At 44.4% G+C, this 22539-nt stretch overlaps 2 protein-coding genes and 1 long non-coding RNA gene across 4 annotated transcripts in view; all 3 read right to left on the bottom strand.

The window, feature by feature from the left end:
- BBOX1 (gamma-butyrobetaine hydroxylase 1) overlaps window positions 1–10707 on the bottom strand; it is a 34180-nt gene extending 23473 nt beyond the window's left edge. Inside the window, exons 1-2 of the mRNA XM_065755425.1 lie at window positions 10363–10707; window positions 9722–9836 (exon numbers count right to left, since the gene is read on the bottom strand). Of these exons, the coding sequence (XP_065611497.1) occupies window positions 9722–9836; window positions 10363–10584 (337 nt within the window). The 5' untranslated portion in view covers window positions 10585–10707. The remainder of the gene's footprint in view (window positions 1–9721; window positions 9837–10362) is intronic.
- On the bottom strand, window positions 5398–7915 carry LOC136060691 (uncharacterized). Its single transcript, XR_010623386.1, has 2 exons — window positions 7865–7915; window positions 5398–5473 (listed from the first exon to the last, which is right to left on the bottom strand). It is a non-coding gene; the product is annotated as an uncharacterized LOC136060691 (long non-coding RNA).
- Window positions 10708–20669: 9962 nt separating the features above from the next.
- FIBIN (fin bud initiation factor homolog) lies at window positions 20670–22335 on the bottom strand. Of its 2 annotated transcripts, XM_065755413.1 has the most exons (2): window positions 22026–22335; window positions 20670–21941 (listed from the first exon to the last, which is right to left on the bottom strand). In XM_065755413.1, the coding sequence occupies exons 1-2, from the start codon at window positions 22194–22196 to the stop codon at window positions 21576–21578; spliced, it is 537 nt and encodes a 178-aa protein (XP_065611485.1). In that variant the 5' UTR covers window positions 22197–22335; the 3' UTR covers window positions 20670–21575. The 2 variants fall into 2 exon arrangements, with proteins under 2 accessions (XP_065611485.1, XP_065611484.1); XM_065755412.1 differs by having other exon boundaries at window positions 20670–22333.
- Window positions 22336–22539: the final 204 nt, after the last annotated feature.

The following is a 22539-nucleotide window of genomic DNA, read 5'->3' as shown; positions in this document are numbered from 1 at the left end:
GTTCAGCACGTGTGCTGCCACTGCAGTTCCTCACACGTAAGCTCACAGCTTTTGGTTTGGAAATTTTATCTCTCTCTCAATTGTTCAATTTTATTATATTTAGTAAAGTTAACGTTCCTTCTCAGATCGTGCCGTTGTTTTCTTGTAGACCCATCTCTTCCCACTGTTTCCCCCTCCCCCCGGAGCGCGGCTCTGCTCGGGCGGCCGCGCAGCCATTGACGCAGTTTTTTTTTTTTTCTTTTTTTTTTTCCTCTCCTCAATCCCTTTCTTTCCCTTGGGTCACTGTCACGGATAACACCGTGACAAGGATACTGTCACTGTGACTGTGATACTTCTCAGGTTCAGATTTCTTGAGATCACAAACTCAACCAGAGCGGGATTGCTACAGCCAAGACTGCCTTTGATTTTAATGTCTTTAATGAACTCCTCAACGTTGATCAAATCATGCAACCAATCTAATCATTATGTCCTATATTCAGATGCAAATGATGTCAAAGATACTGAGTTTCCTTTCCTTTTATCCTGGAACAAGAATTTCATTTGCCTGTTATGATGCTGTGTTTTGGTTTGAGGAGAAAAACAGTGCTGATAACACACTGATGTGTGCAGTTGCTGCTCAGCAATGCTGTACAGAGCTGAGGCCATTCCCAGCAATGGGCCTAGGGAGCTGGGAGAGAACAGAATGACTTACCCTGGCCTAAGGGATATTCTGTAGCATGACATGAAGCAGAAGGGCTTTTGAAGGGGGTGGGAGTTCATCTCTCACCTTCTGCTCTTGGGATGCTAGCTGGGCACTGGTTGGGGGTTGGTGAGCAATCGTGCATCACCAACTATATACATATATACACACAAATACAGTTTTTATCCTTTTCTCTTAGTAATAGTTTTATCTCAACACTCAGATAGGCGTAAGAAATGTATCAGTTGACACCCCTACCTGCTAGTGAAAAAGACCAGAAACCACAGAAAGTACTGGACGATCAGTCAGGCTGGCTCGGTCCTGTAAACTTCACAGATGGAATTTTTCTTGATTTTGGGTTTGAATGGGAATTTTGGTTTTTTTTTGTGTTGTTCTTTTTCCTCTCTAAAACACAGGAAGGGAAAGGCTTTTTAAAATTAATTGGAAGAAAATACACGATTAAAAATTGTGTGATTATTTAGATTTAACCATGCTGTAATCAGCACTGATACATTGGGCAGACACTATAACTAAATATATTTATATATTTATATTCACACACACATATATGTATGTATGTATATATACACAGTAGCTTCTGTGGTGTCAACGGTTTATGGGCAGGTTCGGCCCGGTTCCGTGACTATTGGTGTGGGGGACCCATGCCCCAGGAAAGGGGAAGGGGGGAAGGGATAGTATTGAATAAGGCCCGGTAAGCATAAGCCAGACCCCAAATAATTGGGCCTCCTCAGATCTGTTTGAGCCGCAACATCCCTGTCTCAAATATCTGCTTAAGTTCTCAGGATCTTACAGGTGTTCAGGAGAAAAGTTCCATGACACCGGTGATGCCCATTTCTTTAAAGTCTCTCCTAAGTCCCTCCAAACTCCCTGCCAGTCAGTATTCTCTGGCTCTAGGAAGGGTTTTCTCAAAATATTAAAAATACAAATACTGAGTAAAAGTACGTTCAGGGAGACTGACACCATTCAGCATTCAGAAAATGCATAATGAATTCAAAGGAGAGGCCAGGAGTCTTTTTAAAAATCACAAGTTCCATCGAGTTAGCAACTTCATCTGGAGTTACTCCCTCCGGAACTGAATGCCACATCGTATACAAAAGCCAGGTAGGTATGTCCATCAGTGTTTTTAGTTTATCATATAGAGACCAAGCTCCATGGATCAGACTGGCAAACTTAAAAGTCCCAGTACGTTCTGAGCATTACAAGGGAAAAAACAATGAAATGCAGTCCCTTTAAGAGCAGTTTAAAAAGAGAAAGCATTTTTTTTCCTTTTTTTTTTTCTTTACTAAAACTAGCTGGCAGTACCCAAAAAAGTTTACAAATATCCCAGGACAACTGGCAGTACACCCAGACTTCAAGGTCATGTTTTGCCATACAGTACCTGCAGTACAGATAAGCTAACGAAGCTCTGAGAGCAAAGAGAGATTCGTTCTAAAAGTATGTCTCTGCCCGGCTAAGGCAGCTGGTTTTGCCCCACGTTGGGCGCCAAAAATGTCAATGGTTTATGGGCAGGTTCGGCCCGGTTCCGTGACAATTGGTGCAGGGGACCCACTGACCCACGCCCCAGGAAAGGGGAAGGGGGAAAGGGAAAAGGGAAAAGGGAGATGGGCCTAGCAACAAAACAGCGGCAACGATCTGAGGAGGAAAGCTAATTTACTAAATAAGATATCGGAAAGCAAAATAACACAATATAATACAATATAATTGGAATTAAAGCTAATTAATCAAGTAAAATGAGCAAGAGAGAGTGTCTGATAAACCAAAGGCCTTACGCTAACGCTGAAGGAGGACGGCAGCAAGCACCCACTGCTGAGTCGATCCCAAAGGAAGGAGAGTGTCCCGTGACCGCAGACAGTTTTTATCTTTCCCTCTGAGCGTAAACACGTAAGAACGCAAAGCATCGCAAAGTCCTCTGGGGAATGTAGTTCTTCTTCTCTTCTGAGACAGGTATACCTGGAACTATCGATGATCCACGGAGCTGGAGCATTAACTCTTTAACTCTAAATGCACTACATGATGTTATGATGTGGAATACCAGTACCAAAAATCATAAAACCATGACACATGTCCATTTTATTTTATTGAGTAAATAAAGACTATACAGAACAGAATGACACTTGGACTTCATGCCAAATTATCTTCTGAAACTGCAGCTGGAGACACCCAGACTTTCCCCTGGGCCACAATGGATTTTTGCTACTTCACCTTTCCACTGCAGCTGGTGGAGGTCTCTGCCACTGATGCCACTTTGCACATCAATGAATTTTTCACTTGCTTGGAGCTTTGGTCAACTTCATCCATCTCAGCGGATATTTTCCATGGCAGTACCTGCCTGAAGTATTTTGGAAGAGCTTCCACCACAAAAGATGGTCCAAAAGGCCAGACCAATGGAATGTGAGTAACACAGCCATGCCCATGCTTCTACAGTGGCTTAGCTACGGAGTCTCAGGGCTTTCATGCTTACACGTGCCGAGTTTGGGAAGTTGCTCACACCTTAGGAATGCACAGTTGCCATTCCAGTAAAACTAGTGAAATCTGGCCAGACAAGTATATTTAAGATTTTCATAGACATTTGCTAAACCCAATTAATTTTCTTTGATATAACACAGTGCTGCAGCAGTTTATTAGTGCAGAGAAAAATGTACAATAACCAGTAATCAGTGTGGCTATCTTTTCTTTGTCCTCAATATTCCCAGGCCAGGATCACTTTTTACAAATAAATTAAATAATAAAATAAAGAAGAAACGGTGTTTTATTTCCAGACAACCCCTGCCAGGGCCAATTTTGCTAGGCAAAACTGAAGCAGGTATCACCTAACTTCTAACTTGGCTCCAGTGCACTTAGCCAAGAACTCAAGACAGCAACGCAGACAGAAAGTGAAAAGACAGGAAATGAATCACAGAGCCCAAAGCACAGCTTCTCACCAGGACACTTTCTAGAGTCTGGCAGTGTTAATGCTGTTAAATTCAATTAAATTTGTCTGTGCTACTGGCTCAGGGCACTGAAATGCACTATTGAGCATCATATTTTGCACTTAGCTAGTGGTGACTTTCTCCTCCAGCGGAAATGATTGAGGAGAACACGCTCCAGTACTGCACAGTGTGACCATGCTGCTCTTCTGTTTATCTGCTTCTTCACTCAGGAGTTTAAAACAGCCCAGGACTAAAGCCACATGAAATGGCTGCCTGCACACCTGAAAGAAAGCTGCTGTGTAGACTCAAATGTGATTATAGTGAAAGAAATCAAGTGAGGAAACACTGTTAGTAGAGAAATACTGAATTCCAGGTTTGCTAGCACGAAGAAATCTTATGTCAGGACACAGCGTTTATCAAACAACTTTGTAAGAAAGCATCATTAGTAAACGTGCTCTCCCTTGTTTCACCCATCCACATATGTCTGTGTTTATGATAATATATAGACACACCATATGTACCCACAGCTGCAATACTGAAAGCAGTTAGTAACAAGTGCTGCTAAGACTTCCTTAGAAATCTTTGTGTTTGTGATGCAAAATTGTTTCCGACTGCTTAAAACTCCAGCAAAATATAATCTCCAGACCACAGACTTTTCCCCCAGCCTCTTTTTTTCCTCTCTCAATGATCAGAAATTGTACCGTGCTGAAATGTGATCTGCACTGCTACGCTCCTCGCCAGCTCTTTGCCGGCCACTAGATGGACTTGGTCTGCTGCACACGTCCTCAGCCTCCTCCCCTGCAATGAGCAGGGACACCTGGTGCTCAGAGCCCCATCCATTCAGCCTGAGCTTGAATGTCTCTCAGGATGGGGCTTTCGCCACCTCTCTGGGCAAAGTTGTATTTTTAAGTCTCACAAGCCGTACAGTTACTGGATTTGTATGCACAAACACACACACACGTCTTCAAACCAAAGATGTTGGACAGAAATGGGTGAACAGGACAAAGATGCTCTCTTATTTTTTATTTTGCAGAAATCTTGCCTATTTTATCACAGAACTTTCTAGAGACTAGTTTTACAGCACATACTCTCTTCAATCAAAGCCCTGTTCTCATAATCAGGACATAATTGATTTCCTTCGCTTAGTCTGAAGCTGCTAATTCATTGGAAAGTGCACAATAAAGCACAAGTGGATTTTCAAGTACTTAACAAATAATCGTTCTGTTTAAATCCCATCCACCTTAGTATTTCAGCCAACATTCACTTACACTGATGGATCATCAATCAGGAATGAGACCACAGACATCTGAACAAATGCAGACTGTGTAATTTGTAAACCTCCCCCACCTCTGTTAGCTGCCCAGCTCCTCTGGCAGATGGAACTGCTAACAACCCCTACAAACCCCAAGCAGCAGACTGCAGCATGGGAGCTCCGGGGGGTTTCACCTGGTCATGGAAGGACACGTTGCACTGCAAAGAAACGGGTCAGGACAGAATGCAAGGTGCTCATAAAAATGTGAACCCAGGTGCTGTGTGGTTACATTTTCAGCAGCTGCAAAGTCTGCAAATTTATATCCACTCCTATTCCATACTGCTCCAGTTTAGGATGGTTAGAAGCCGTCCAAGAAACACAAGGCACGTACCCAAATATAAGCTGCTCACACAGGCCACCTTTTGTGCTCCATCCCGTGTTTCAAAGAAGCTGCAGTACGACTGACAGGCTGCTGAATTCCACAACATGCTCACAAAATGAAGGAAGTGCAATCTCTGAGGAGAAATATAGTCTCACCTCATTAAATTCACCAGCGAGACCACTCCACAGCCATCCCATCACTGCTCCACTGTGCTTCGCTCAATACACATCCTTTCAAGCATTTTGAAGGATTGAGAAAAAAATAGAACATAAATGCTTCCCTTTTTCTCTATTAAAGGTCATGCAATTTAAAGAGCTGTAGGTATGTCACGTGAACACAGTGCCATGCTCCTCTTGCAGCCAGCAGACATGAGTTTGAGTGCACGTTGTAAATCCTACTTCATGTTTCGGAAGATAAAGGCTTCAAGATCCCAGCCCTACAGTGACCTACTACTGCAGCCAAAAGCTTAGTCTTTGAGCTACTGCAGGAGTAACCTCTCCCCCTGGACATTTCTCACTGTACTGTGTAATGACACTGTGGTTATTACACCAAAAGCTGAAAATGCATTGTGTACAGCTCCAAGTTTTACTAATCCTTGGGAAATGCATGGAACGCAGCAGCAGCTGGTATCTGAGACAAAAAAAAAAAAATCTAGTGCAGCTTGTAAAGTTATTGTTATTAAAAATATCCCTTACTTGATGACTTAAAATCTTTGAATTTGAAACTTCTAGTACTTTATCTGAACACCAACTTTTGCCTATTCTGAAAATAATTAAATTTCCTTAGCATACTTATGATCATTTCATGTGCAAGTATCAGATGCTTTACTCTTAAGAATGTGACCACTGCATTTAATAATAAATATGTAAAGAAAATCAGGAAAATAATCAAACCAAGAACAAACTCACCTATTTAGAGCATAAACCAAACCAACGCCTTTGCAGGACTGCATAAAAAATTCACCAAGACTAGAAATGACCTCTAAGATCATCAACTCCATCTGTCAGTCTCTTCGCAAGCCCTCTGCTTTCTCGATGGAGTCAACAGCTCCTCCCAACTTATTGTTGGCTGCAAACTTACAAAGCCCATCTTCAAATCCTGTATCCAAGTCACTGATGAAAACATTAAAGATAACTGGCCCTGAAAAGGAGCTCTGTGGAACCCCATTAGTGCCTGGATGCCAGCCTGATGTAACACCATTTCCTATAAACCTTTGTTAATTGGAGAGTTGGACTAGATGGTCTTTAAAGGCCTCTTCCAACCCAAAAGATTCTATGATTCCAATTCCAATAGGAGGAGGAGAGATTGACAAATCGCAGGTCAACACTGAAAGCAGCAATAACTGTGAAGACCTCCTTCTCCTCAGACCCACATAAAACAATTATCTGCTGCCAATATTTACAAGTCGGCAAATTAGCAGGTCCAGAATGCTTTGGGAAAGAGACAGAAAAACGTAAGAAAACCACAACCAATCCTATGATGCAAAGATACTCATGTTCTTCTAACGTTAAGAACATTAAAAACAAAACAAAAGAGAGCATTGGCCAGTATTTCCTGGTGGGAACTGATCCCACTCATGTTCCTCATTAGTTTATCATGTCAGCATAGCATATTTTTTTCCCACTATGTAAGCACAGTTAATATAGTTTCCATTTCCAAAAGAAGCATTTCTTTTCTGAAAGAGTGGTCAGGCACTGGAATGGCCTGCCTAGGGAGGTGGTTGAGGCACCATCCCTAGCGCTGTTCAAGAAGCGTTTAGATGAGGTGCTAAAGGACTTAATTTAGTAGTTGGGTAGAGATAGTGATAGGAGGATGGTTGGACTAGATGATCTTATAGGTCCTTTCCAACCTTATGAACTTATGAACTTATGAACATTGTACTCCAGCTGAAATTTAAGAACATAAGCTCTAAAAACTGAAGGAGTAAGAAAGTCAGTAGCGAGCCATTAGCATTTGGACAGCCTTAGTTCTCACTTGTAAAGCAGCGCTGCATCTGCCATATCAAAAATCTCAGTGCTTACGACTGCAGCTGAATAATTCACAGGGGATAAAACAAAGGTCTTGCAAACATAGTGGGATAGGAAAATCTGGAACTTTCTGAGATTTAGACTACTGAATTAAGTCAGAATTGTTTTGCCCCTACATTTCAGACTCACAAGAATGTCTACTGATGAAAACAAAACAAAACGTATGTAATTCCTTGGTGATGTGTGGTATAATGCCTTGAAAAAAATACATTCTCTTTTATACAAATGGGAAAAATTAAGATGAAAGGTGATGGCCTCAAGCTGCATCAGGGGAGGTTCGGGTTGGATATGAGGAAACATTTCTCCTCTGAAAGAGCAGTGAGGCACTGGCTCAGGCTGCCCAGCATGACAGTGGAGTCACCGTCCCTGGGGGTGTTTAAGAAAATAAGGAACATGGAGATGAAAATGCATCTCGGAAACAACTGGCAGGAGAGTTTCCAGGAATGGCTGGAATGGAAGAAACAGAATGCAGGGCTGGCATTTCAGTTCATCATTGGTAATGCTATACCACTACAATATGATTAGCTACTTAAGAGCATGTAATTTGCAGTGCTGTAACTGCAGGGAGCAGAAGGAAGCTGATTCTAAACTAACCCAAGCAGACAAGAAGAAGTGGGTCTCTAACAGCCAGCAAGCAAATTCACTTGCATTAGAAATGCAGCCACCCCTGCAAACCTGAGAAATGCTGGAAGAAGCAACCTGTCATAACAATCCTGATCATTTTCAGAATTATCAAGAGCAAAATGACAGTACTAATGTAACTTTTACAAATATGTTTCCTCAGATCACCAAATTTGCAAAGCAGTGTCCAAAGAATAAAAGTATATTTGCTGCATATTCTTCTGGACTGCCACACTAGAGAAGAGCTGTAGCAAAAGGGAGAATGAGCCTCCAGAACAAGAATGGTATTTAGGTCCTGAGAGTAAACATAGTGTAAATGTGTGTGGCAACCCATGTCCAGTTAGGTTTTGTAACAGAGGGAAAAAGAAACACTGTACCTGAAGTACTGCAATCTTGGTTACTGATACCCCTGGTAACAGACATAATGAGAGATCCGGATCAATTTGGGCATCTGAGCATGAATTAGAGCAACATTTGCCCTAGAATGGTCCCCCCAAAAGGCTACAAAAGGTCTCGCCAGCTTCCACAGCATCTTCACTTCTTCAAATAAAAGCTCAGAACCTGAGAAACCAAGTCTAGCTCCCCTTTATGAGATTTGCATCTTCACCACGCTCACTCTGGGAACGTGCCCAAGCCTCCAACATAGTAAACAGTGTAGTTTATTCTTGCCAAGACAAAAAAAATAGACTTCAACTTTTATATCAATCACCAGGGGAAAGAAGTTCCCTTCTGGAATTAGTAAACATCTGTTACATGATCCACTGAAACAAATGGAAATATTACTCATCAGCTGAAGCCTTGAGCTTGTTAAAAAAAGGCTGAATCTAAATAACTGACTTTTGTTTATGAGAACGAGTGCTAGGAGCTAAGAAAAACATGACCTGCAGGAACTTGCCAAACAAAGCCCAAGAAGCTGATGATACATAGGGCCTTATATTTCCCCATTTATAGTCTCCCAAGGAAAAAAATAAAATGAAATAATTTTCCTTTGTCAGGAAAAAAAAAACAACAACACAACCCCCACAAAAAGAAAAGAGCATAAACCAGCTTCAGACTCTCCTTTTGCTGAGGAAACCAACAGCTGGATCTGAATTTTGCATCCTCAGCCTGCCCCTCCTTTCCCTTACTAGAATAAGACTCTATTTCAACAGGTAAAATCTTAGCTCTGAATACTGTTCCACAGCTTTCCGCAGCAGCAGAACTCACAGGAACACCATCAAGGCCAACTGCACAGGTCTTGCAAGTTTTCACACATTCCATGCTCCCAGTATGAGAGACTGCTGAAGAAAGGAGGATGTGCATCGTTGCAAACCTGCTGATATCATAATCATTTCTTCCAGAGGGTGAGTGATGTGCAGCAGGTATAGGAGATGGAGCAAACACAACCAGAACTTTAGCATAAGGCACTGCTGTGCCACACTGTTACTTTTTAACCACAAGCCAAGGAAAAGGGAAATAAATACTACAGTTACGACTCCATTGCAATTTGAAACAACACATGGTCAGCCTTATTGTACATACCAACAGGACTCATTTCTGAGGCCTCCAGACCTTATCTGAAAGGAAACAGCTTTTAGGAAACATGGCCCGAGCAGCAGAACGTCTCCATCCCTGCAAGTGGGCTGGGACAGAGCAGTGCCGTGTGGCTCCTCCTGGCCTGCAGTCCAGAGGTCAGAAAAGGGGAAAGGACAAGATGTGCTCCCAGAAGCTGTTACTGCTTCAGCTGGATAGGCTTGGTCCTCATGCAGGGACCCTCTACCTAGATAGGGTCTGCAGTGTCAGCCCACGTGTGTTCAAAACCTGTGTGACAGGTGTGGGTTTAATTCTTACCTGGTAAAAATAAATCTTGTTGCATTTCTGCTCTGGCTGCCTCGGAGAAGCATCGTTTTTTCAACCACTCAGCTTCGTATTCGCTTGTGTGTTCATCAGGCCATGTGATAGATATCTTGTGAAATAAAGAGAAATGGAATATTAGGGAAAAACAAACAAGCAAAAAAGCTCCTTAGAAATTACAGAAATTTGCAATATCAGTTTTGTCACAGCTAAGGCTTCCATGTAATGTAACTCCAAACAATTAATGAAAATCCAACCTGGACAGCATCCAAATTCTGATGCCTTTTACAGATGGTTATTTTCAGATGAGCACATGACCTAATTTGCTATTTTCTGTGGGCTGCTGTCACTGCGTGTACTCTGCCTAACAGAAACTGGGAATTGCAGAAGCTGCGAGGAGAGCACTTCACTACAACTCATAAGAGAGCAAAAACACCTTCCAAAAACAGAAAAGGACAGGAGAGACATACGAAGAAGACGAATGTTAAGGGACAAAAACAGAGGCAGACACTGGGTCAGTGCTGAACGCTGGCTTACACTTTGGTTTGAGCTCTTGCTTGAAAATGTTGTGCACTGAAAGATCAAGTATCAGCTCATATGCCACTATATTCTTGATGGATTAATATCACCATCCTTACCTTTTTTCTGTCAGTCAGAGTGACTTCCTTGGCCACGATGTCGACATCCAGCTCCTCAAATTGCAGCTTGCGGGCCTTGGCGGAGTGCAGGAAGCAGTGTGGGCACTGGCAGTTGTCCCGCAGCCAGACACAGGGGTAGTGGCTCTCGCTCCCATCCTCCCACTGCACGCGGACAAGGTGCTCCGCATCTGGAGCCTCAACTTTCCGAATCGCCGCGCTCATTTCACCTGTGTGGGTCCCCCGTGCAGTCCCCCACCAGCAGCACTGCAGGTCTGCAGCCCCAGTAAGCAGGCACCAGGCTCTGGGTGCATAGTGGACTTTGGTCCCCAGCAGGACACGAGCTGCCAACCTCCACATGCTGACCTCAGTCGGGGTTCCTGCAGTGCCACGGAGAGCAGATAATTAACGAGGGAGCAACGGTAACAGATGGAGCACTTCAGGGTGATTCTCCCCCCTGTCTTCTACCTAAACATTCAGGAATACTCTTTATCTCATTTGTGGTTTTTGGGGCACAGAGAATGGATTCAGACCTGCCTGTCCAAAAATCCCCAGGCTAGCAGAGCTTTGGCTGGATTCACCAACTTGGTCACCCTCGTTCCCACAGCCATTCAATACTTACAGCATAAATGGTCCCTCTGTAAGACACTTTGAGACCAGTTCCACAAACCGAACATACATGCTGCTACTGAGCTACTGTGGCTTCCAAATGCACACACCTTCATTCCTGCTGTGAACACAGCACAGAACTCTGCAGTCACTTCCCCCAAGAAAAGCTTTGGAGATGTGACCTGAGCTTCAGCAGAGCTAGAGAGCTCATTTCTCTTTTCCTAGCCAGCTCACTGCCCTTACACTCATAGGGCCAAATATTGATGCCCAGTTGCAACCAAAGCCTTCCCACTTAAACAGGGAAAACCTCTTTAGATTCATTATCTTGGCACACTGAGAAGAGCTGTCAAAAGGATTCTGACCAGCCCAGTTAGAAAAATGCTGTATAGGACCCTAGTGTCTCCTTTGGTTTTTATTTAAACACCTTTCAAGGAACACTCATCATCAAGTCTAAAGTACTACAGAAGCCTGACAGGTTCAAAGAGCATCCAAGCTTCTCGTATTCTACCATTCAGTTAAGAAGTCTAAACTTGTTCCTAAGAAACCCACAGATGCTGCTTAACTGCTATTTCTTTCTCCTGGCAATGGATATGTCAAAGAATACATATACATCTCAAGCAGAGTTCTAAGTCAGTGACATTGAGTTTTGTAAATGCACTGGAACTAAGTTCAATCTTAAGAAAAAAAAAAAAAGACACAACCAATCCAATCGTGCCAGACCCAATTTCTAGTAAAAACAAGAGAAATAAAACTTCTGGAAGTGAGATACACATGACTTACGTGACGCTCGGGAAGGCTAAGCCAAATGGGAATTCTTAGTTTTGCTTAGATGCAAGAAAGGAGCACAGCCAGGTTTATCTTGACAAACTTGAGATGTGTACCAGAGTCACTTGCACCTGAAGATCACAGACAGCACCTGAAACACTCATAAATAACAGGCTAATTTAGATCCCAGCAAGATGTTCCATGGCAGCAATCCCACAATGAGCTGCTGCTCCTGGTCATGTGCCACTGCTGCTGTGCAGAACCCACTACACACAGTGTGGATGGTAGCAGCCCTGTCTTTAGTGCCTGCATTGCTGTCAGTTGTACCCCCATCCCAAGTGACTTCAGCTTTCAGCATCCTCAGTCTAATCTACTCTGAATTACAAAGTATTCTCTTGAAATACTTCCAGTCCTAGCAGCCACACTCAGAGCAGCCAGCCACTGCCCCCAGACGGAGGGGAGGCTCTCTTTCACTGGCAGCAGCAGGAGACTTCAACACGTTTAGGGTAGGAAACAATTCCAGTGCACACTTCATGGCTTTTTTAGTATGCAGATCCACTGCACTGTCCACTGATATTCTGCCCCAAGACTTTGAGCCCATCTGAGTGTTTGGTTTATGCCTATTTATTGAAGTCAGTGGAGTTGCACCTGCATGACACCACTGCTAATGAGAAGGGAACTGGGCCTGTGGCTCCAGGGCTGTTTGGTTTGCTAGCTATGCAAGAGGAAGCTGTGCAAACTGCTATAGCAAAAAGATTTCCCTAGTGGTGAAAATATTTTTAAAATATTCAGCAATGTTTGCATTACACTTCTGTTCCTGCCTTCACTGTAAAGCAGTGGTTTGGGTTAGCCACCTATTTAGAAACCCTATAGCAATAAAAAGGCTGTTTATTGTTTTCCTCGAGTCTGTCATAACACAGTGTCACTATTAACATGAAAATCCAGACGGCAACGATTAAAAATATCTGCTACAGCACGCCTTCTTGGTGTTTATCTTCTCAGACACACAAATTAAATAAATGTGCAAGTCTAGTTTTTGTCCCGTACAGCTTCACAGACAAATGTTCTCCCCTAAATAGTTCCCACCCTTGGTCAATGATCTCACACCAGTAAACCACTGGGCTACACTGTTTTCTCCCAGTAGGTAAGGCACAGCACTAAGTGCTGGATAAATACAACTTCATGTCTTCTTTGTGCTCAAAGCAAGCTGCAGGTAAACAAACACAAATGCCTGTGCTGGTGGATCCAGGCCAGAAGTGGGAAAAGCACACCTCTTATTCTGGGAGGTCACTGACAATGCTTTAACGGATCCAACCTCCCACTGTATGGATTGTGCTAATGAGTTAGTTTAATGACAGGTTTTATTCAATTTATCGACAGTTGTTTAGAGGTTTTAAGCAGTGAAAGAAGGATGCCAATCTCATGCTACTGCAGGCTGGACTAGGAGCTCAGGGAGCTTTAACCTCACCTCCAACCCTTCAGGCAGACACTTAAGCACGTGGTGCCATTTTACACTGGGAACTGTGTTCTGCGCTAAATGAGAAGCAGAGCTTCACCTCAAGTGCGATCAGTGTGCTCCGACCGCAGACAAACTGAAGAGCAATTAATAACATAAAAACACAAAGCAAGCTCTCTGCATCCCAGCTCTCCGCACCTCTTGTCCCCTGCCTAGGAGAGGCACTAACGCAGCTCTCTCCCTCTCGGCTCTCACCACGCGATTGACAACAAATGCCGCGAGCCACACAAAAACAAAGCACCACGCGCGAGCCATAAAAGAAAGCAAACCTACGGTTACACGCTTCGAGTCGGCACGGTGCTACGCGCGGAATGCCACACAGAGACGCTGCTCGCACGGCTTCCCATCGGCGAAACAGATCCAGCCACGCTCCGCCTTCCAGCTCCGGCGGCAGCGCGCAGCCCCGGCCTTGCGTAGAGCGCGGCCCCGGCTCCCCCTGCCCGCGGCGGGGCGCTGCCGGCCGACCGGCGCCGGGGGCGTGGAGCGGAGCCCCAGGGCCGGGTCGCGCCGCAGGGCCGGGCTGCTCAGATTTGAGAGGGTTGCAGGTTGGTGGCTGCGTCCACTGAGTTAATGGTGCGGACGGTGCTAGTGTAGAATAAATGTTGTGAATGTCTTCGTGCAGATGAGTTTCCTGGGAATCGGTTTGAAAAGAGGTGTAGCACATGCTCCTTGCTCAGTGCTGAACACTGTTTGCGTGACAAATATGTGAATGTGGTGTTTATTTGAATAGTGTGTGGAAGGGAGGCAGGGTCCAACAGGCAGAAGCATGGATCACACGTAGGAAGGCAGTGTCAGGATGAATCTTAGGATCCCAGAATGGCTTGGCTTGGAAGGCACCTCAAAATCGTGCTGTTACAACCCCTGCCACCCACCACATCAGGCTGTCCATCCAACCATGCCTTGAGCACCTCCAGGGATGGGGCACCCACACCATCCCTAGGCAGCCTGTGCTAATGCCTCACCACTCCCATGTGAAAAACTTTCCCCTGACATTTATTCTAAATCTCCCCCTCCTTTAGTTGAAAGCCCTTCCCACTCATCCTATCACTATCAGACTGTGTAAAAAGTTGATTTCCCTCCTGTTTAAAATCTCCCTTTAAATATATGAAGGTTGTAATGTGCTCTCCCCAAAGTCTTTCTCCAGCTCCCTCAGCCTGTCCTTGTAGGAGAGCTGCACTCTCACCTATCGGCTTTCTGGTGGAGCTTCCCGTGCTGATATGCAAGTTTTCATCTTGCTGTGATCCACACCTTCTTCCCTGTGCATGAACTGGTGACATGCCTGAACTAAAAAGAAAAAAAAAGGAAAAAGCTGTAGTTTCTTGTGTAATGTCTTGTGACAGACACTGAAGTACATATTCCCCTGGGTACCCAGTGTCTATACTGTGGCCTGCACAGCAAAATACCTAGCAAAGTCCTGCTGCCTCCATGTAACCAATGCAGGGAAAACCTTTGACATAAGCGTTGGCTGAGCGGCACTTTTCACAGGCAGCAAAACATTGAGAAAGATGAAGAGTTGGCTAGTTGGATGGAAATAAGCACACACACAAGTGAAAGTATTAAGTGACTGTTTAGAGACTGTCTCTCTCTAAGCATTCTGGCAGTTAAAAAGGCTGAGGCTTACGTCTGCAACTTATAGGAAATTAAATATTTTTGTTGGTAGTGATCATTCAACATCTTCAATAAAGAAGTTTTCATGTACCAAAGCAGTGCTGTAATGCACTGCTGGATTTCATTCCTTTACTTCAAGGCAGCAGCAGTAGGATTTGCTTTAAAATTAGTGCCCAAATCTATTTTCCACTTTACTTTCACATTCTTGCCCTTTTTATGATTTAAATTATATTATTTGAGCTTCAGCTTGAGAACGTGGAGTGATTTTTAAGATTTGCTACATAGGATGTCTTGGACTTCAAAAGAACAGAGCAAACAAGCAGAAAAGAACACAGAGAAGTCCATACCTACAGAGATTTTATAAATGTCATGAAGAGTAGGTAGTTCTTTCCCAGTGTCAATCATTTATTTCTTAATTAAAATTAAAAATCTGCAAACACTAGCACTTAGCAAAGGGCATCCTGCCCATGCTGAACATAGGCTGTAGCTTGAGAAGCCATGGCTTTTCATTTCCTGACTCTTGTGCTTCTGGCCTTGCCACCTATTTCATTAGCACTATGTATCTCAACTTCTTTTTCTTCTTTTACAAGCAGTGCTCATCCTGTTAAATGCATACTGGCTGATATAAAACATATATATACATATAAAAACCTAAAACAAAACAAAACAAAAAAACAGCAGAAGAAATATTGCTTAAAATATAGGAAGAAAGGCTGCACACAGATCAAGAATGAAGATTTTTTTTAAGCCAGAAGGGGAATGTTTTGTGATATTATAAACATAATAAGGAGGGTGTGAGAACTGCACTCGTCACAAATTTCATTCTCTAACAGGAATGCTCCAAGGTGTTTGCAAGACCAGGTCTCTATTTTTATAAGAAGTGTTACATAATATGTAAGTGGAAAAGTATCCTATCCAAGTGGAAATTAAAACAAACTGCCTTCAAGATTACATAATAACTCAGCAAAATATGACTTGTTATTGCTATGCTTTTTTTTGCTGAATATAAAACAAGGAATTTTAAAGAGGCATGTCAGAAGTTCTGTGCAGTGAAAATCTGGAGCTTATTTATTTTGCAGTACATTTACGTGTCTTTTTACTATCACAGTATCATTTTACAGAATCCTGTAGTGCAAGATTAATTTACTTATTCCCTTCGGAATTCACTCTGTCTCCGTCATTCACATGGGGGAACTGAAGTGGGGGTAATGCTGTAGGTTTCCATGTGACTAATAGTCTGTGCACTCAGGGCCAGATAAATTTAAGGTTGGCAGCAGTCAGTCGGTATTGGGCATTGCAAAACTCAAAGTCATAGGCAAAAGCAGAAAAAGCATAAAAAGCAGAATGTCCTTAGAAAGCAAACTCTGATTTTTGTCCAATAAATCTGTTACCCTGCTACAACAGTAAGAGTCTACCAGTATTCCCAGTTGAGGGAAGCTTATAGAAAATAATGGTGGTTTTCTGGTCCTGACAGCTTCAGCTCTGCGCTCATGCTGAGGAAATAGAAGTAGTAACTTGGGACCGGCCTGGGATGTAATGGGAGATCTTCAGGAGCAGGAGGTAAGAATGGGAAAGCCCCGGGGGGTGGGATGTGAAAGGGAGCAGCAGCAGCAGCATGGAGCAGGGTACCAGCCTGAGAGGATGGGTATTAGCTCTCTGAAGTGACTCGGTGCTGCAGGGTAGGCTGAAATGTAGCTTAGAAATGTAGAAGAGCTCTCATTAAATTCAATAAGACCACATAAGTAAATAAACACCACTCAGCCTGCACGTGGTTGTGGAACCAGACACAAAGGTAAGGCCATTAGGGTAGGAACTATAAATCAGTATATATGTGGCACAGGGGGGATGCTTGGCCTTTTGAAATCCCTAATTGACACAGAAAGGAAGATGTCAGAAATGAAAACCGTGCCTGGTCACAAATTAGCTTCTAGGGTAAATGAGCAGAGGGTGAAGTCGAGTTCATTCAGGGCAGGTTTATCCCTCTGCACTCACATTTGTGCGTATAAAGAGCATGGAGTGACTAGACTAAGAAATCATGACCACTGTTTCCCAGGTAAAGGCGTAATAAGCTCTTCAACAAAGACAAATAGCTGAGATCCTAAGACCAAAGGCTTATTTGTGGCCCGCTGAAGTAATTCAGCTGGATGTAGCCCTAAGCTGAAAATTCAGGTCACATTATTTTTGAGAAGAAATGATAAGTAGACAGGAGGAAAAAAAAAAACCAACAAAAATAACCTTTTGCAATTTGGACAGTCTGTATATAGTAAGGCCTCTATTGTTTAGAGTAGAACTAATTTATGGTGGTAACTGCTCTTGCAGTGAAATGTTTGCAGCATGGAAAAAGAATGCAAAGTATGATGGAAGTAGGCAGCTTTTTCAGTCATCCTGCACTTGCCAATAACTATTGCTGGATAACAAATCTTTCCCTAAGCCAACCTTCTCCAAGGACTTCCCTTTTCCCCAAAGAAAGCTCAGATGTGAACAACTGCTGTTACACAGACAGTCTCTGAGTATCCAAAAGAGGTATGCACACAGCCTAAGCAAGGCTGTCATCTGAGAAAACACGATACCCTTGGCTTTGTCTTTTCTTATGAAGGAATGTTAATGGTATGCTGGAGACAGTCAGTGATACCTCCCCAAGGTAAGGCAGTTCTCCAGGATGAATGACTCTACAAGCCATGAATGACTCCTTCCAAGCCACATCATTAAAAACATAATGATTATGGAGACCATATGTTTTTCTTGTTACAGAACCACTCTTTAAATGGTGTCTTTTCCAATTGTAAACTGATCTTATAGGCAGGATGACAACTTTATGAATAAAATAAAATAATCGCAGAGGTATAGTCTTTTTTATACATATATATTCTAGTAAAAGCCTTTTTTTTTTTTAAAGAACATGTAGCTGGGTCAGTGTTTTTGCCAGTTTCATATACTTCAGGAACAAAACACAGATCTGTAAATTCTTCAATTTTTGGCTAGTGGCAAGCCAAAACCAAAGTAATAGGGAATAAATTCCCCAATAGGCCATAAATAAAAATGCGTCTGAGCAGATAGAAAAACATCAGAGAGCTTTCAAATATCCAGGGCTATTTCAGGAATAATAGCTGGCAAACACATTTCACCCAACAACACTGAAAAGCCCTTTATTGGTAGCAAAAATGGTATCTGGTAAGCACAAGTGAGCATCTTTTAAAGTGTCATGAAGCTTATCTCAATAAACTACACCAACAGCAACAAGCACACCCAGTAGGATTTCTCTCTCCTCCACAAACTAAATGTTTTCAAGGCAAGACGGCAAGCAGAGCTGATGCTGTGCCTGTTGAGGAGCCTTTTCTTTCTCAGCTTTCATGGGTGTCCATGTGAGAGGGTGCTTTTCTCCACAAATTACACTTTGAGATTCTTCAGCTCAGTGTATATCTGTAGGCACGAGACCAGCTACAGCTGAACACTGGCTGCAAAAGTAAGCTGCCTGGAGAGGAGCAGAATCTTGCTCCTTAATGACTTGCTTTGACTCTCAATGAGTTAAGTTCTAAGTGAACTCTCTATGACTGCTGCCCTCTCTTCTGTTTAAGTTGTTTTTTTTTCAGCAGACATCATCATCTGCTCTTCAACACCACCACCTCTTTAGTAAATTCAGGAAATGTCATATATTTTTTTTAAATCTCCAGAACTCTCCAAGTCAATTTCAGTTCTAAAAAAAACAAACAGAAAAGAGAGCCCAAACTTGATGCTATAAACACAACAGGTGGAGCTATTGGCTCAGAAGAGCTGCTACAATTGGTCTTGTGAGGCTCCCCAGGTAAAAACATGTGAAGAGTTTTCAGTGATAAGAAGTCCTTTACTATTTGAAATACATCACATAAAAACAATGGACCTCTTCTAATGAATTTAGTTTTATCATTTTTATTTATTAAACAAACAAACCACAAAAGCACAAAAATGGTAAGAATACAAAGGATTACAATAGTTTTTAGGATCTATTTGGAATGTAAAACTTCGGACTGCTGGATATCAGTGGGCGGCCAGTTTGTGCAGGCCTTTTGCAGCACAGCTTATCAGACTGCAGATGCCTAAAGGGCACTCGGTTGCACAAGCTCTGACTCAAAACTGATGCACTTTTAATGGATAGTCCTATTTGCCTTAATTAGACAAGCCAAGCTGACGTGGATTTAACCAAACTGAAGTGGATTTAAATATCTTAAAAGAGTTTTGTACTGGCTTCACAAAATCCACATAAAAGCGGCCCTTTTTATTAAGCATGCAAATTTGTGCATAGCCCAAACTCAGATTGATGCTATTTTTTCTTGAAACAGAACCTTTAAAACCTTCTGTAGGAGAGCAGAATTCTAGTTGTCTCAATTTCAAATATGAGAAATATTTATATATTGCCAAAGTACAAATTGACAGGAAGATTTGTCAGTATATTCTTATTTATTCTAAGGAACACCTACCTGGATTTTAAAGAAGAACAGTTTTACTTTGTTAGATGACAGCTTACAAAGAGAGCTGAAGGAGTTGTTCTGTAAATCTCCAAGTACGCCAGCCATATGATCTCCTGCTTTGAAAGTAACTCTGCAAATATTTACCACTCTTGGTGTACTGCATACTGCAGAATAGCTTGCAATTGACTGAAGGGTTGCTCCTGCAAACAGAACAGTCAAGCTGCTTAAAGCATATCCAAGAAATTGCATTTTATCTACCACTATTTTTCTATTTGTATTTGAACACCATCCTGGCTAAAAACAAAAAACAAAAAAACCCAACAAACTGGCACCGTTTGCCACTGTACTTTCTTTACTAATGCTTTACAGTTCACATTTATAAGCAAAGCCTCAGAAAGTGACTAAAACACCTGATTTCTTTCGCAAGGATTCGGCTAGGGCAGGGCTTTAAGAAGAATCGGAGCACGAATGGAACAGCATGACATCTTTGGCATGTATCTCTGAAAGGGTAGGATCCAGACAGAGTAGAGAAACTGAGTGAATTATGCCCTCAGAAACTGTCAGAGCTTTTCTTCAGTGTACAGTCACTGATCTACCCCCAGAATGCTTTCTGACAGAAACTGTCAGAGCTTTTCTTCAGTGTACAGTCACTGATCTACCCCAGAATGCTTTGTTGTGGTAGGGAGCAAACGAGACTTAGTAACTTTGATGGACCTTTACGCTCCAGTGCTTTTTGTCTGGCCTTACTGGCAGGGAAAGTATCACAAATAAATAATTTTTTCAGAGCTAGAACCTGTCACACCTTCTCCCTTGAAAGCATGCACGAAAATAATGCTAGGTACTTCCACTGAATTCAACCAATGCAACATTTCAGTTTTTCCAGATCTTCAAAGACAATAAGGAACTAAAGGTGCACACTGACATCCTAAAATATCCTGCTTGGGTGCTGCTGCATTTCCCTGCCTTTGAGATAAATGGGATGGTCCCCAATCCCAGTGAGCACATACCTCCGTGAAACATCTCCTGATGCCTTCAGCACTCTGGTCCCAGGTGACTTACGCTGATCCCTGACACCTCTGAGGAACTCACCCAGTTGATGGTCTGCAGGCCAGCGTAGAACTGTATGGGGCAGAGCTAGCAGGATCAGACCTCAAAGGCTCATAAAACAGCTGTTTTGTTGCTGTAAGGTTGCAATACATTGGCTTCTTAAAAAGGCTTACAAAATCCAGAAAGAGCCCTATGCGCTCTTTGGTATCACCCCTACAGTTCCTCTTAATGAAACTTGCTTACCTCTTGAGTCTGTAAACTTTTATTTGTTTTCACTAAAAAGTGAGTCATTTAGTTTGGCAGGATCTACACGCTCACAGTTGTTTTTTTTTTTTTGGCTGAGCGAAACGTAACAGCAGCATGTTTTAAATCAAGAGCATCTCGAGCAGAAGAGGACAGGAACAGCGTGCCTTATCATGGTTTTCAAACATTTATTGAAACAACACAAACTTCTCTCATCCAAGCAACAATGCTGCCTGCGCTCTCTGTCATCCAGCAGCCACATTACCCCAAGTTGACGATTACATAGCAAGGAGTGTGAGAACCCAAACAATCCTTCCCCTCCTTCCCACCAGGCGCTTCTGCTATTGTCCAGGAACACGACTAGGTTTATTAATAGCTTAGCTAGCAAAAGTACAAAGGCACCAACGGGAAATGTCGCTATGCTGGAACAGACCAAAACCTTCAGTCTGCTTCAGAAACACGCTCTGAGAAACCAGGCTCTGAAATCTGGGACCTGAGACTGCAATCACTGCTAGGGCTCCTTCTTCTTGCTATGAAAGCCCACACTGGCATTCCCGGGATCTGACATCAGCCTTTCTGGCTGGCTCTGGGGGTTCCGATAAGCAAAGCCGCGAGGAGCACAGACCCTGCCAGAATAAGAAGCCAGCTTCCCGAACGCAGACGGGAATCGCAGCTTGGAGTTACGCATGCTTTACACGAGTACAATACATGCCGTTACACAAGGTTAGGAGTTAACAGAGGGTTCGCCCCGAACGAGAGTACCAACGGGAGGAGTTTGCTCGCCCGCTGCACGTGTCGGTGTCACGGCGAGCCGACAGCCAACGCTGGAAGGGGAGAACGCTCTGTCCGATGCTCGCTATGACACGGGGCAACTTTTTAGACGTACCTCCACCCTTCCACTCAACGCAAACGTGCCGTTCGCTCGGCAAGTCCTATACAATAAATACGCGTGTCCAGGGCGGCCGGGCGGCATCCCGGGGTGCTCAGGCCCGCAGGTAGTCGTTCTTGAGGCGGCTGAGTCGGGCGCCGTGGCTGCGCACGGTGAGGGCCAGCAGGTCGTGCTTGTCCCGCAGCCCGCTGGAGATGGCGCGGGTCTCGCGGAGCAGGGCTCGGGCGTGCAGCAGCAGCCCCAGGAAGCTGTCGCCCAGGCGGGCTTCCTCGCGGCCGCCCTGCTCCTGACCCTGCCGGAATTTGCCCTCCAGCTCGCTCAGTGAGCGGTCCGAGCTGGAGTAGGCGTCGCTGATCTGGGCCGACTCGCGGCGCAGGTAGGTGCTGTAGCTCTCCTCCCCGTCCAGGTCGTAGGAGATGCTCTTGCCGATGCCCTCCAGCACCCGGCCCGCGTCCTCCACCTGCCGGCCCAGCACCGTCAGCTCTTCCCGCAGGCTCAGCCCGCCGCCCGCCGCCGCCGCGCCGCACCGCCGCTGCTCGCTCACCCTGAACAGCAGCTGGCAGCGCTCGGGGTCGTCGTTCTCCTCGTAGTCCCCATCGGGGACGAAGTAGTGGTGCAGCGTGCCGTTGGACATCTCGGGGTACAGCGGGCCCTCGAAGTACCCGCGGCACAGGCTGCACAGGCAGCCGAACCACAGCAAGCGCAGCGCCGGCATGCTGCGAGCAGCCTAGGGCCGGCCGGCGCCGCTCTGCCCCCGTCCCATGGGCGCCCCGCGGGGCCGCCCCGAACGCCGCTGCGGGCCGGGAGCCCGGCAGGAGCTGTGCACTCGGCTTACGCTCGGCCGCCCTTAAAAGCCGCGCCGAGAGCGGAGGAAGCGGCCCCGGCGCCGCACGGGACGGCTCGGCCTCCGGGCATCGCCCCCCCCGGCCGCTCGGGCCGCCCCCTGCCTCTCGCTTTCCCTCCCGCTCGCCCGCCCTCCCTCCGGGCTGTTGTGCGAGAGCTCAGCCGCGTTTTATGCCTCAGAAAGAGCGGATGCGGCGCGTCCCGCCGCGCTCTGT

Source organism: Cyrtonyx montezumae, unplaced genomic scaffold (genome assembly GCF_038088225.1).
Source record: "Cyrtonyx montezumae isolate F1298 unplaced genomic scaffold, pur_monq_1.0 scaffold_10, whole genome shotgun sequence".
Taxonomy (NCBI): domain Eukaryota; kingdom Metazoa; phylum Chordata; class Aves; order Galliformes; family Odontophoridae; genus Cyrtonyx; species Cyrtonyx montezumae.
Note: the sequence above shows the minus strand (reverse complement) of the source record. Positions and strands in the feature narration are given on the sequence as shown.

What these genes read in the sequence shown, in the direction of transcription:
- FIBIN (XM_065755412.1), bottom strand. Translation starts at nt 22,196, where the DNA reads ATGCCGGCGCTGCGCTTGCTGTGGTTCGGCTGCCTGTGCAGCCTGTGC.